This window comes from Aquarana catesbeiana, linkage group LG10, assembly GCF_042186555.1.
Source record: "Aquarana catesbeiana isolate 2022-GZ linkage group LG10, ASM4218655v1, whole genome shotgun sequence".
NCBI classification, from domain to species: Eukaryota; Metazoa; Chordata; class Amphibia; order Anura; family Ranidae; genus Aquarana; species Aquarana catesbeiana.
This window is the reverse complement of record NC_133333.1, coordinates 28585583-28601526: the sequence shown is the minus strand read 5'-3', so window position 1 is coordinate 28601526 and position 15944 is coordinate 28585583. Positions and strand designations below refer to the sequence as shown.

The following is a 15944-nucleotide window of genomic DNA, read 5'->3' as shown; positions in this document are numbered from 1 at the left end:
CAAATGTTTCTTTCCAAGTTGGCACCTCGGCAGTCAGCCTGAAAAGCTTCCAGGGCAAGGTACAAGGCTGGGGCTCGTAGTGCCATAAAAGCTGTGTGAGTGTGGTTCGAGTCTGTTTCGAATCAAATCTCAACACATTTTTTTTTCTGAAGATTAGGGATAAATTTAGCACACTGAAGTCATTTTTTTACTGGAGTAAAATCTATAACGTCAAGAACAAGTATTACGTGTTCAAGGTGTGTCCCATGTTATTTACATAGACCATGCCTCGCCAGCCAGAAGCAGAGCTGTCTGCAGACACACTCACATCTCTGAGCTACAGCAAAATCCAGTTTATCTGGTAAGTTTCACTATTTCTAAACTAAACAGTCACACTGGGCTTTTCTATTATAGAAATTCCATAATATATTTATATTTGGGATTAATATTTATTTTATTTTATTTTTTGGGTTTTTTTGTCACGCAAGTCATGCATGCTTTTTTTTTCTTTAAGCCTGATTTTAGATAGTTATAAGAAAGCCTGTCTGCTTTGCCTTTTTTGTACTTGATTGGACTATTGATAATATTTGGGATAATTTATTTATTTATTTTATTTTTTGCAATAACGCCACTGTGATGCTTACAGTTTTTCAGTTTCTTGTACTTTTTTTGTAAGTTCAAGCTTGAATGTGATTGAAAGCATGAGAAAGAAGATAAAATTACTTTTACAGTCTAGTTCATAACAAATTTCAATAAACATTTTTTCTAGGATATTGTGGAAACAGAAATTATAAAATATTTTTAAACATAATTTTATAGATAGATAGATAGATAGATAGATAGATAGATAGATAGATAGATAGATAGATAGATAGATAGATAGATAGATAGCCTGTCTGCATGGCCTTTTTTTTGTAGTTGATTGGACTATTGATAATATTTGGGATTATTTTATTTTTTTATTTTTTTTGCAATAGCGCCACTGTCATGCTTTCCATTTTTCTTTTTCTATTTTTCAATTTTTTTTTTTCAAGCCTGAATATTGAAAGAATGATAAAAATGATAAAATTACTTTTACAGTCTAGTTCATAACAAATTTCAGTAAAGATTTTTGAGAAACTCCTACTATTTGTTCCCATTCACACAGCACACCTAAAATAATATAAAATGTACAGTATATCTTGAGTTTTAGTTGTTTCTTAGGAGCAGGATTAAACACAGATCTCTATAGACAACGAGTATAGTAATAGCTTACAATGTGCGTATTTAGGAAAATTTAGGGACAGACTGGATTTAAAATGCATTAACATATGATGTACCCACCCAAGCCTTGAGATCTTTTAATCTTCTGTTAGGACATACAGTGTGCACGTCTACTTTACAACGGATAGATCTGCCAGCACAGTACAGACAGGGTAATTATGGTAGACATAAATCCCCAGCCCCCTCCTCAACATTACATAGAAGGGGAAAGCTAGGTAGGATAGGAGCTGAGTAAAATAGTAAGCAGCAATTTTTAAATGCTAAAGTTATGTTAGCCTAGGTTCACAAATGTGCGTGTGCATTTGCGCGTGCACGTTGCGGGTACAGCAACCTATTCAAAAAATTCCCGACCCTTTTTTAAAAACGTGCCTCAGGGAATTATGCGGTGCTGCGGCATCATGAGGTTTTACCTAGGAGAGAAAATGTAGGCATTTTGCCAATCCATGGGGTGCCATTAAAAGTTAATGACACACCTGAACATCTGCTAAAGGGCAGCGCTTTCTGTGCAGGTCGGGAACTAACCTGATTATGCACGAGTTCCTGACTCATATGTGAACTCAATGAGAACATGTAAGAAAATATAAAGTTGGTGTAATCCCAATTTAGCTGCAAAGGTGGAAATACACCTTGAGGGTATCCATTAATAAAGAAAAAACTGTCTGCAAGAAAAGCTACACAGATACAAATCATTAACATGTAGATTAAGCCTACACGTTAATGATTTATCACCTTCTCAGTCTCTATTGGTGGCCATTGCCTGATGTAAAATCCAACATTTTTGAGTTGCCACAGGAAGTGGACCAAAGGAAGTGGAAGAGGAACAGGTGTAGTATGCATTGGACCGGGATCTTAGTTGTTTGAAGTAATACAGCCTCCTTATCGGGAAGGTTCAACTGGTGTCATATATTAGCTAGGGAAATAGGTTTTAGCACATCATTTATTATACTAGGTTGGACCAACCCAGTATGGTTGGAAGGTGTTTAAAGCTCATAACTTTGGTTTAGGACCAAAGGTTAGATCCTGTTCAGATATATATTGCTGTCTGTGTCTCCATTAGAAAGATTTTCTCTAATTTCTTATCCAGGGGGCTGTCATGGTAAAGGAAATAGTGAAAATTATCTTTAATATGGGCATAGACAGCAATACCAGAAGTAGAGTAGGCAAGGGTTGAAACCCCTATCAGGATTTTAAAACTGTCCCTGGGGGGCCCAAATCTTTTCCTTGATTACAGCAAGGGACAGTAAGAAGGAATATTTCCAACCCGGTCACAGCCAATAAAGACCGTGCAGAAGTTTTTACTCTTTCCCCGCTTTATGTAAACCTAAAGTTTGGCTGGAGTTGGGCATTAAGTCCAATTCAAGTGCATCAAACAAGATACAATTCTGATTGTACAAGTGATATGCAAGTGTTGAATTTTTTTTTTTTTCTTTTAGACACCTTGCTCAAAGCCCCCCAAGCTCTGGGAGCTCCTTGAAACAAAAATGGCCGACATAGAAAAAGATGAACGACCCTGGGTCGGTGTACTTCGTAGGGTAGTGACTTTTACATTTGCCCTTTTAGTGCTGGCAATAGTACTATGGGCATTTATTGATAGTATCCCCTTGGCCAGTGATGAGTATAAAATCATGGCGTTCGGAATTTACGGGGCGTTTTTATCGGTGCACCTCGTGATCCAAAGTTTCTTTGCCTTCCTTGAACACCGGAAAATGAGAAGAGGTGGCTTCTCTTGCTCTTACACCAAAAGTGTAGCCTTGACCATATCTGCTTACCAAGAAGACCCCGTCTACCTACGGGAATGCCTTGAATCTATCAAGAACACACAATACCCTCCCGATAAGTTAAGAGTCATTATGGTTATTGATGGCAACAGCCCTGATGACCAATACATGATGGACATGTTTAAGGAGGTTTTTGCCAATGAAGAAGTTGGGACTTATAATTGGCAAAACAACTACCATCACTGGGACAGAGACAATGCTAAGAAATTTTACGATAACGAGAATCCATATGATATGCAAATAAACACCAACATCCAGTGGATTGACCCTCAGGAACCAGGACAGAATGTCATTTATGAATTCAATGACTTGCACTATGAAGGGGATGTGAATTATGACAACATGGTAAATCAAAGGCAAATTGCTCAAGCAATGGAGATGAAGGATCAAAGAAGACACCACTCTGGTGACTTTTTACAAGAGGAAGCACTGCCTGATTATACAGATATCGAAATGGAGGACCCTACTAGGCAAGAAGTTGAGGATGTCATCAGGAAAAATAGATGTGTCTGCATCATGCAGAAGTGGGGTGGAAAGAGAGAAGTCATGTATACAGCCTTCAAAGCTCTTGGAGACAGCGTGGACTATGTTCAGGTAAGCAAGTACTTACAAGAGTTCACTGAAAGCTTTATATAACACATACAGTAAGTTTATGTTATCTGGAAAGTGTTAAATCAAAATCACTGTTTCTCAACTGCAGTCCCATTGAGTTTTTGGATGAACATTCACAAATTGTTAAACTATGACCCCCCCCCAGGACCTTCCTTCCTCCTTGGATGGTCAGGGCTTCCCTCGCTGTGGTGGTAAAAATCTAGACTTAGATTTACCACATGGTCCTATATACTGCCATGCTGAATATATACACTAGTGTTCAGAACACTACAAAATGCTAAAGCTTTAGAACTAGATTATGAAAAGAAGTAGAAGTAAAAAAGCATTTTTACCCCTCAACAGGCCATTTTAATGTCTTATCTAATGACAGCTGTAAACTCAAAGGTTCCTACAGGCAGCAGCAAGGTTATTCTTGTATTGGTCTGCATTTGTTTTGATGCAGGAGTTTTGAGGAGTGTCTCCCATGCCTCATTCACTTTAGAGATTTGTTTTTCTTGTGTCTAATTGGGGAGATTTCCTTTCACTTCCTGTGCCAGAGACACCGCAGGGAATAGGAGGAGATCTCTTTAAAGTGAAGGGACAGCCATCACCCGAACAGATTTCCCCATTGGAAGATTTGCTGTGACGAATCAATGATCATTAGGACAAACAGAGAGAGTGGAATGCCTTGGTGGAGACACAGACAGCAATAAAAATAAACAAAACTATCCAAAACTAAAAAATGTGGGACTTTTCATACACTATAAAGGATACAACAAGGAGATTCAGGTTTGGTAGGACTGGGATTTAACAATAGGTTTGTAGGTCATTATTGAATCTATATGTAACTTGGCAAATACTCCTGTCTGTACTGTACACCAGTGTTCTCCAAACTACGGTCCGGAGCTAGATGCAGCCCTATGGTTGCTTTTGTCCGGCCCTTGGAGCACTATTTTCATCCACTAATACCAACAGTGGGGCATAATTCCCCCTAACTGACACCAATGAAGGGACACAATTCCTCCCAATAACACCAACAATGAGGCACTATTCCTCTCATTGACACCAAAGATGTAGCATTGTTTATTCCTACTGATGTTGGGACCTTTTCTAGTCCCAATGCCCCCAGTCTGGCCCCCCTTAAAGTGGTTCTAAAGCCTCAAGGATTTTTACCTTAATGCATTCTATGCATTAAGGTAAAAAACCTTCTCTGCTGCAGGATTCTTGAATAATGCCCCGTACACACGGTCGGATTTTCCGACCGAAAATGTGTGATAGGACCTTGTTGTCGAAAATTCCGACCATGTGTAGGCTCCATCACACATTTTCCATTGGATTTTCCAACACACAAAGTTTGAGAGCAGGCTATAAAATTTTCCGACAACAAAATCCATTGTCAGAATTTCCGATCGTGTGTACACAAATCCGACGCACAAAGTGCCACGCATGCTCAGAATAAATAAAGAGATGAAAGCTATTGGCTACTGCCCCGTTTAGAGTCCCGACATACGTGTTTTACGTCACCGCGTTCAGAAGGATCGGGTTTTCCAACAACTTTGTGTGACCGTGTGTATGCAAGACAAGTTTGAGCCAACATCCGTCGGAAAAAATCCTAGGATTTTGTTGTCGGAATGTCCGATCAATGTCCGACCGTGTGTACGGGGCATAAGGACGTTATGGCACGTACACATGAGCGGATTTTCCGTCAGAAAAATCTTGGATGGTTTTTCCGACGGAATTCTGCTCAAGCTTTGCTTGCATACACACGGTCACACAAAAGTTCGCTGAACTTTCGACCGTCAAGAACGCGGTGACGTACAACACTACGACGAGCCGAGAAAATGAAGTTCAGTGCTTCCAGCATGCGTCGAATTGTTTCCGAATTTCTGATCGTGTGTACACGGCATAAGTGTCTTACTCTGTCTTTAGCTGTAGTGGACAAAACCTTCCAGCTTGAAATTTTCCTGGGCCCTGGCTGGCATGTTAAGCAGCCTTTTATGACTGCCAAAACATTTTGTGACCTTTTATTGTTACAATAGTGCCCTTAACAACTCTTTGTAAGTTTTGCCTAGCCATTTAAAATGAACCTATGTTCAAATGTTACCTTAAAGCCTTGTTAACAATCTTACAGAATACTGAAGATTATTAAAAAGAGTAATAGAAGTAAAATAGAATCCCTCCAGTGTATTTATTATTTTATTTATTTATTGAAGGCATTTATATGGCCCCAAGAATTTACACAGCACTTTACATATTGCATATTCACATCAGTCCCTGCCCTTAAGGGCTCTTCTTCAAATGCATACATACACATACTAGACAGGAGCCAATTATCCTACCAGCATTTCTTTGTAATGTTGGAGGAAACCGATGTAATCAGTGAAAACCCACGCAAGCACAGAGAGCATGCAAACATAGCAGTAGTATGAGGTTGGGCTTCAAACCGAGAACCCTAGTGCTGCAAGGCAAGCCTGCTAACCACTAAGGTTATCCAACTAAAATGTAGGCATTTGTTCTGGTGATCTTTGTTAAAGTAGAGGACCTGAGTTCAAGCTGGCCATTCATCCTCTTTAGCAAAGAACTCATGACCCAAAGCATAGTCTTTCTAGCAGCACTTAAGGGAGCCAAGAGCAGCATTAAAGTTATGACTATCTGTCAATCTATTGCTGGTTCTTTTATCTGCCCTAACAAGACTTTATGTTGGCATTGGAGCATAGGACCCCTAAGACATAAATTAGTAGGAAAGTTTAAGATGTAGGATCATGAGTAAAGAGCCCTGGGCAATGAAACCACAGACACAGCCAAGTGAACACTCATAACTGAAGTGCAGTAGACATGGCCTTTAACTTTCTTTTGCTACGGTGGAAAAATGCAGCCAAACAACAAGCGCCGACATTAGAATACATGTCCATTCCTATTCAAACCTGGAAGTTTGCCAGAACGAACAGGGTGTTGTCACAGACCCTGACACTTTCAAATTGAATCTAATCCCAAACATGACAAACACCACAATGGCTCCTATATATTAGTTGACGCTAGCCTTCAAACCTTGAAACATTGTTGCAATCAGACAAGAAAACAAGCTAAGTTGTACTGGGTGTTATGCTAGAAGGGCAAGTTACAAACAACGTGGGTGACATAAATGTTGTAATTTGGCTAGAAATGAAGAGTCAAAATGGAAAGCTTAGTTTGTTTTTCTATCTCCAAATACTCCCCAATGGCTCATTTCACAGCAACATTCATTAATCTGTTGAATACTAATTATCTAATCAAAGCCATTGCCTTTGACATCATCGAGGTGGAAACCACCACCAATATATCTGCTGCTAGAGTTGGGTGAGCTCTTGCCTTTGAAGGAGACATGCTTAAGAGCAGACTATGAGACTCCACTTGACTGGTAGTTCATAGAAGACATATGAATTAAATTATACAAAAAAACATTTTCTGTATCAGTAATTCTATAACGAATATGCTGTGTGTGACCCTCGAGGAGTAAACCAATTTGCTTTTGTTTGCCTAAATTACCGAACTAGAATAAGGGAAGGGAGGGAATAAGGGAAGTCTTTAACGTAAATCCAAATATCTAACGCCATTTTTATTTCAGTGTGGAAAAAGTAGGGTCTTCTTTTCTCAGGGTCCCATGGAATCCAAGGGTTTCTTCAAAGGTTGCTAGGGGTTTCTTAAACAATAGGCAGTGATGAATTCATCTCTCATGTACAATGACCACCAATGCAGTTGCAATCCTCCTATTATTGTTAGTCACATAGTCAACATAGATTCTGACGTCTAATAAAACAATATTCAATTAACTTTTTTTTCAAATATTTCTAAAACAGGTTTGTGATTCGGACACTAAATTGGAACCACTGGCCACCCTTGAGCTTGTAAAAGTGCTTGAGTCCAATGACCGTTATGGTGCTGTGGGAGGGGATGTGCGAATTCTGAATCTATCAGATTCCTATATCAGTTTCATGAGCAGTCTGAGGTACTGGATTGCCTTCAATGTGGAAAGAGCCTGCCAGTCGTATTTTAACTGTGTCTCCTGCATCAGTGGTCCTCTTGGTAAGTTATTATAAGATACTGTCAATTTAGGTGAACTAATTGTCCAATTTACAAGTATAGTAACTGGAGGTCCAGACTTGGCCTTGGCCAAGGAGAGAAGAGAAAGTCCAGCAACACGGTGCAGCTTAGCATAAAATCCAGAAGACTTTATTGATGATCCAACAAGACACCAAGGGAATTGATTGCCTCTTTGTGTAATGGATTCCCCTAGTGTCTTGTTGGATTAGCAATAAAGTCTTCTGGATTTTATGCTAAGCTACACCGCCTTGCCAGACTTTCTCTTCTCTCCTTATACTGCTGGATGGTACTGTATGTGCTATGTCTGTCCTGGCACAGGCGGCTTTACTTCATCCTGTTATATGCATTTTGATTAGAGGTTGTAGCATCACATCTCCCCTACTTTCAATCCGTTGGCCTTGGCCAATCTGTCAATGTCCAAATAGGAAGGTGAAATGCAAACGTTCAACAGAAAAAAGTTTGATAACACTCAGAAACCACTTTGTTGGCCATAACTCTCAGTTTTCCTGATTTTTGGTGAAACAGTCAGGATCCAGAGGGATGAACTTTCATAAGACTGACATTGACTAGTGGTCTCCAAACTACGGCCCGAGGGCCGGATGCAACCCTTTGCTTGCCTGTACCTGGCCCTTGGGACACTTTTCCTCCCACTCATACTAGACACTGTTCCTCCCACTGACACCAACAATGAGCGTAATTGCTGCTACTGACATCAACAATAGGGCACTATATCTCCCATCGATACCAAAGATGGGACACTATTATTCCCCCCAATAACAAAGACGCATTGTTTACTTCTACTGACGCCAGGACAATTTCTCCCAATGGCCAAATTCCAGACCCCTACATTTTAAAGGACCGTAAACAGGTCCCTTGTTCAGAAAGTTTGGAGACCCAAGAATAGTAAAATGCGCACATGGAGAGGGTAGGATTTGAGAGCCTTGGTTTCACAATGCCCTGATTTCTGAAATGAGCCATGCTGAGATAGACTCCTTGATAGAGTAAACTATTGCTGTGATGTATTCAGTTCCTTGAAGATCTACAGCTGCATCTTTCCTAGAAAGCAGTCCTTTGTGGCTTGACTTCTTTCAGACATTTCCTTACACCCAGCTCTCCAGATTCCTCAGTGTAAACCCTGACATATACCCAGTGAAGGGACTATCCGCAGGTAATACACAGAGATAAAACAAATCCTCCTACATAAATAGTACCTGTTTATCTACAGCACACAAGCTGAGGCTGTCAATCACAGGCTGTGTGCTGGAGCTCCCTCCCCTGTCACCTTTTTATCTCTTGGTGTCAGGAAAACTTGTCAGAAGTGACTCATGCTGATAGCAGAGGAAGGAGGCTGCAGACAGAAATTACACTTATTACTCTGTATTAAGACATGCATACACTATAGAGGGACATGCTTTGTTTATATTTCATGTATGAGGTTTACAACCACTTTAACCATCTGCCTGATGCATAAATACATTTATGGGGATACTGGCAACAAGTTGTCAGTAAACTGGAAAAAGTTATAAATAGACCTACAGTAAAACCTTGGTTTGCGAGCATAATTCGTTCCAGAAACATGCTTGTAATCCAAATCACTTGTATATCAAAGCGAATTTCCCCATAAGAAATAATGAAAACTCAAATGATTTGTTCCACAACCATTTATTCATAAATCCTTCAGTTTATAGTCCAAATAAAAAGATTATAGCAATGTGTAACCATAAAATGTCCACCCACAAATGGCCACCTCCACAAGGAGATTAGAAGCAAAATCCAGCAGGAGCTCCAGAGTATAAAAGAGAAGAGAGGCGCCTCTAAGTGTAGCAATATGGTTACATTTAATGAAGGTATAACATTTAGCGATTCACATGGTTGATGATTAAAAGAGGCACATCTAAGTATGCAGGCATCCGGGGGAAAGCTGTCCACATAGACCATCCCCCGCAGCGCCGGCTCTCGCCGCTGTCAGTATGCAATCGTGACCAGGAAGACTACCCTGTAGTAGAGCGATTAAACCACTCGTGGAAAGGACGACGTTGATGGCGGCAGTGCGGAGAATGGTCTACCATGCCCCAGATGCCTGCATACTTAGATGTGCTTGTTTTAATCATCAACCATGTATGTTGCTAAATGTACCTTTTATTAAATGTAACCGTATTGCTACACTTAGAGGCACCTCTCTTCTCTTTTATACTCAGTTGTGACGTGACCCTACTTGTATATCAAGACATCGCTTGTATATCAAGTCAAAATTTATTTTAAAAAATTGCTTGTCTTGCAAAACGCTCTCAAACCAAGTTACTCTCAAACCAAGGTATACAATTAAAGTATGTTTACTGGGATTATTACAAGAGGAGAGATGGTCCAGATATACCAAGATATTTTTGCAAGAGGTATTATTTTCGGCACAAAAACAGATAGTGGAAAAATGGATCCAGCCAATACCACCGACACTTATGCCGCGTACACACGGGCGGACTTTTCAACCGGACTGGTCCGACGGACTTTTGACGGACTTCCGATGGACTTTTGAATGAACGGACTTGCCTACACATGATAACACCAAAGTCTGACGGATTTGTACGTGATGACGTACAACCGGACTAAAATAAGGAAGTTGATAGCCGGTAGCCAATAGCTGCCCTAGCGTCGGTTTTTGTCCGTCGGACTAGCATACAGACGAGCTGATTTTTCGACCGGACTCGAGTCCGTCGGAAAGATTTGAAACCTGTTTCAAATCTAAAGTCCGTCAGATTTTTGAACGAAAAAGTCAGCTGCAGATCCGATGGAGCCCACACACGGTTGGATTGTCCGCCGGATTTGGTCCGTCGGGCCAGTCCGGTCAAAAAGTCCGCCCGTGTGTATGCGGCCTTAGCCATTGGGTGAGAGCAGGAAACCAGGTCCTACCACATGAGAGAATAATGTATGAACAAAGGGGAAATGTGCAGAAATATGAAAATATATGGGCAAAGTGGAGTAGATCGTATTTAACTATGGATATAGGAATATATGAAAATACTGTATAGTGTGAATAATAGGTGGAAGAAAATGGTGACCATAGTATGGACGTGAGGGAATGGTATGAGAGTTAAGAATGAGTGAAGGAAGTATATGTACATTTTAAGATATTAAAGTAAAATAACATGACAAATGATGTAAATTAATATGTAAGAAAAATTTGTAATAAAGAGTATTGTAAAAAAAAAAAAAAAAAAATAGCCCTAGTGCAATTATCCAGAATGCAAGACAATAAATCCTTCTGTGAAATGCTGCCAAGTACGCCAGAACATTCTGCAGAAGAGACAGAATGATTTGCCTGCAGCATTATATGATGCATGTCACGACTAATAACACCTGATAACTGATCTGCATTCTTTAATATACTCAATATATTCTTTTGACTATTCAGGGCTCTATCGTAATGACCTCCTCCAGACTTTCCTCGAATCCTGGTACAATCAGAAGTTCCTGGGAAGCCACTGCACTTTTGGTGATGACCGACATCTGACCAACAGAATGCTCAGTATTGGCTATGCTACTAAGTAAGTATTCTACAAAGATGGAAGGTCATTCATATTAAAGCTGATCTTCAAGCAAACACCTAAATACACAGATAAAATATGTATAAGGCAGCTATTTTACAGTACCTCCTAATGGATTTTTGTATTTCTGCCAAACCAGTCCTGAGATTTACACAGAATCTGGCATACAACACAGTGCAGGACTGATTTGTCTCTGCTGCAGTTAACAGTTATGCCGTGTACACACGACCGGACTTTTCGACCGGACTGATCCGACGGAACAAATTCGTCGGACAATGCAACCATGTGTGGGCTCCATTGGACCTTCAGCTGACTTTTTCTGTCGAAAATCAGATGGACTTTGGATTTGGAACATGTTTCAAATCTTTCCGACGGACTTGAGTCCGGTCGAAAAATCAGTTTGTCTGTATGCTAGTCCGACGGACAAAAAAGGACACAAGGGCAGCTATTGGCTACTGGCTATGAACTTCCTTATTCTAGTCCCTTCGTATGTCATCATGTTCAAACCAACAAACTTTCGAACGGACTTTAGTGTGTGGCCAAGTCCGGTCGTTCAAAAATCTGTCGTAACTCTGTCGAAAGTCCATCAGAAAGACCGTCGGACCTTTGATGCTGAAAAGCCCACCCCGGGTGTACAGGGCATTACGGGTTTTTTCCCTGCTCCACCCTGTGATTGCAAAGCCTAAGTGCTAGCCACAAATTTTCAGTCAATGGAAAAAGTCATTGGAGGAAATTTGCTAAAGCTGGAGAATGCAAAATCAGGCTCACTTCTGCATAGAATCCATTTAGCTTCCAGGTTTTATTGCCAAAGCTTAAAGGAGAACTCCAGCCTGGGCTCGTTTGGCTGGGCTTCTCCTATGGGTCACAGGAGTGCAATTCGTTTTGCACTCCTGTGACCTGTTTTCAGCAGAGAGCGGGCTGAAGTCCGTCCTCTGCTGACGTCACTGGAATCAGTCCAGGCACCGCGTCATCACGACAATAAAGTCTGGTGCTTGGACTGATAGACGTCTCAGCCTCTCAGCGAGCCGCTGGGACGGCCGCTCCTCGCCCCTCCACAGCTCAGTGCTCCAATGAGTGTGGAGGAGCAGAGAGGAGAGCTGCTGACTGACAGGCAGAAGCTCTCCACTCAAGGATCTGTGAGAACCGAGCCATCGGCGGTGTTTTATCACTCGGTTCTCTGTGTAGAGGCAGCGGGGACAGATGCAGCATAAGACCAATGCTGCATCCACCTAGGTAAGTATAAAAGGGAAAAAAAAAGAAAACCTTACTTCTCTTTTAATTTAACAAGCTGAAGTTAGAAGCTGATTGGCTACCATACACAGCTGCACCAGTTTTAGTAAATCCACCCTATTATTAGAGCTTATTGGCTTGGGTTCTGCAGCTCTCCACAAAACAGAAGACCACTCCGCAGGAGAAGTCACCCAAATTGAAAAATCCAAGTGTAATAGAGAAAATAGGATGACGCGTTTCAGGGACCAGAAATCCTCATCATCATTCATCTTTAGCCCCAATGAAGGGGGATTTCTGGCCCCCAAAATGCATTGGCTGCCTTTTGTTTTTATATGGTATCATTAATGGTTTTGGACACTTAAGAGCAAGTTGGTTTGGCACTCTAAAGCCCCATACACACTATCAGATTTTCCTTCAGATTTATCAAAACCATGTAGTGCAAGGGCCTGCCTGATTGCATACACATTGAACTCCTAAGGTTTGACCTCATATTATATGGTTTTGGTAAATCTGAAGGAAAAACTCAGCAGAAAATCTGATAGTGTATATGGGGCTTTATTGCCTCTCTTCCAACATGTGACTGGAGAGTAAAAGGAGAAGCAACAGACTGATGAGCTCATCTCTATGTCACCCTGCTCTCTCCTCTTATAGGCATGTTCCTTGTTAGCACATGCCCACAATGGATTGGCTCCATGTGCTGCTTCTCCCTCTAAAATCATGCTGAGGATGCTCACCCTTCAGATGAGTGACTATAGGAAAAAAATGATTGCTTCTGTTTCCTTCATTAGCCTGCTATTTAGACAATAAAGGGACAGCAGGACTATGATGAAGTCAGTCACATGCTCTCTCCCTTTATGTAAGCACGTCTACAGTGTCCTGATTTTAATTACTTAAGATGTATGGTAAAATCTAGCTGTTTTGTTACCCATGGTTAAAGCTCAGGATTATGGAGTCCCATAAAAAGGATGTTGCTGGTTTGTGAGGGTGCATGCTGGGGATGGGTTCGCCCAGACCGAAGACATACAGTCAAAATGAAATGAGGTTTCCTGACTACCACACCCCTTACCTGGCCATGTTGTAGACAAATAAAAGCAGCCTCACCTCAGTCCATTGAAGCCACGACCCCAACTTGTTTCGCCCCCGCCCCCCGAACGGAATGCATTGGGGGCATGTCTTCAATAGATTGAGTTGAGGCTGCTTTTAATTGCCTACAACATGGCTGGACCCATCCCCAGCCTGCACCCTCACAAACCACAACATGGTCGGGTAAGGGATACAACAGTCGGTAAACCTCCTTTCATTTTGACTGTTAGCCATTTTGTTGTAAGGATTTTTCAGTTAAGCTTAAAACAGGAACCTTAACATATCAATGAACCTGTATAATTTATTAAACACTAAGGTTACTATATAAATTAGACAAAAAAAGGGTTAAAGTAAATATTTCAAATGACTAATCTTAAACATTATTTCTTTTAGGTACACCGCACGTTCAAAGTGTTATTCTGAGACACCTGCCCAGTTCTTGCGTTGGCTGAACCAGCAGACACGATGGACCAAATCTTATTTCCGAGAGTGGCTCTACAACGCTCTGTGGTGGCACAAACATCACCTCTGGATGACCTATGAGTCAATTATTGCTGGTGTCTTTCCATTTTTTGTCACAATCACAGTCATAAGGTTGTTCTTCAGTTGCCATCTCTGGGACATCCTTTGGGTCCTTATCACTATCCAACTGATTGCTTTAGTCAAGGCTTTGTATGCTTGCTTCCTACGAGGCAACATGGTCATGATATTCATGTCCCTCTATGCCGTACTCTACATGGCTGGACTGCTTCCTACAAAGTACTTTGCCATTCTTACCATGAACAAGAGCAGCTGGGGTACATCGGGACGAAAGAAGATGGTTGGTAACTATATGCCCCTTCTGCCTCTGTCCATCTGGTGGTCGATCCTTTTTGCCGGTGTGCTCTACACCATCATCATGATGTCTTTGTGCACCGATTGCCGTCTCATTGATGTAGAGAAAAACTATTTGATCTATGGCTCTGCTGCCTATGCTAGCTACTGGCTACTGATGATCATCCTCTACTGGATTTGGATCAAGCGCCTTTGCAGAAAGAGGCAGGATTATTATGATGTCACGAACTGAAAAGGCGAGCATACCACAAATGATAGATCCAAGAGCGTATAAAGGACATAATACCAGAAGTATTAGCAGAGGTGCTGTATGCCATGAAGGCCGATGCCACAATGTGCTGAAGTCTCTGTGTCCTCTTGTAGGCTGTTTACGAGAATAAGTAAAAGCAATTTCTATAAGAAAAGCCAACTTCAGGCTGAAGACCTTTTTCCAACGCAGTTTTTCTCTGCTTTTGTGAATGTTGCCTATTCTCCAAATTTTTCTTTAGTTCTTGTACATTTTAAGCCAACTTTTAAAGTGTTTTAGATATATTGGAACAAGGAAGACTGCAACTGCAGTTACTGAAAACATTTTTTACCTGTGTAACCCAAATATGGTCTAAACATCGCACTGTCTTTGGAACCCAACTTTACCAAACACCAGCTCAACAAACCATAGAGACTAAAGTGATTACAGATTGTGTGGTCTAAATCTCTAGAGACTGGAGATATGGAATACTGACTTGAATATATGTTGGGTACAGTGCAGAGACCATCTTTAGCTGGTGGCAACAGGCAACTGGCTGAGCAGCTGCACTCTTGAGCCAGTTCTGACTATTCCCCAAAGTAGAGGAAACAATTCTAAAAACTTGAACTTAGGAAAATGCTGCACCATGCAAGCCCTCTCAACTTCTTCCTCCTACTCAGAAAAGATAGGTGGGAATGGGCAAAGCATAGATGTCAATGCTGCTTGAAACAAAATAGAGATGTGTGCTCTCTGCTACTGTGTTTGTGGACATCTATGAGAATTTTGCAACTTTTTGTGCATATATTGTTTACTATATAGATTTTATGAAATTTTATATTATTTATTTGTGTTTCTATTAAATATTTAACATTACTTCTCCACATTGTATGTGTTTTACTCATTTGGATATGTGTTGTTGCCACTTGGTTACTCTGCTGGGGTATCTAGCACATGCTAAAGTTCTTAGACAATTACTTTTAGAAGGACATCACAGTTGTGCAATAACTTAAAGAGGAGTTCCAGCCTGTATTAAAAAAAATTAAAGTCAGCAGCTACAAATACTGTAACTGCTGACTTTTAATATAAGGACAGTTACCTGTCCAGGGAGCCCGCGATGTCGGCACCTGAAGCCAACCTGCCCACCAGCACTATGTGCAGGCGCCGGCATCCTTACTAAGGGAAACAGGAAGTGAAGCCTAGCGGCTTCAGCGCCTGTTTCCCACTGGGCATGCGCAAGTCGCGCTGCTCTTTCTGAATGGTCCCACTGTCTTCTGGGAAATGTGTGTGTCTCCCAGAAGGCCGTGGGGGGGGGGAGAAGGAGGGGCCGCAAATGACATA

General features: G+C 41.2%; 1 protein-coding gene across 1 annotated transcript; it reads left to right on the top strand.

Annotated features, from left to right (window-relative positions):
* Positions 1 to 233: 233 nt before the first annotated feature.
* LOC141110503 (hyaluronan synthase 1-like) lies at positions 234 to 15487 on the top strand. Its single transcript, XM_073601884.1, has 5 exons — positions 234 to 340; positions 2676 to 3614; positions 7448 to 7673; positions 11101 to 11233; positions 13940 to 15487. The coding sequence occupies exons 2-5, from the start codon at positions 2724 to 2726 to the stop codon at positions 14610 to 14612; spliced, it is 1923 nt and encodes a 640-aa protein (XP_073457985.1). The 5' UTR covers positions 234 to 340; positions 2676 to 2723; the 3' UTR covers positions 14613 to 15487.
* The last annotated feature ends 457 nt before the right edge of the window (positions 15488 to 15944 follow it).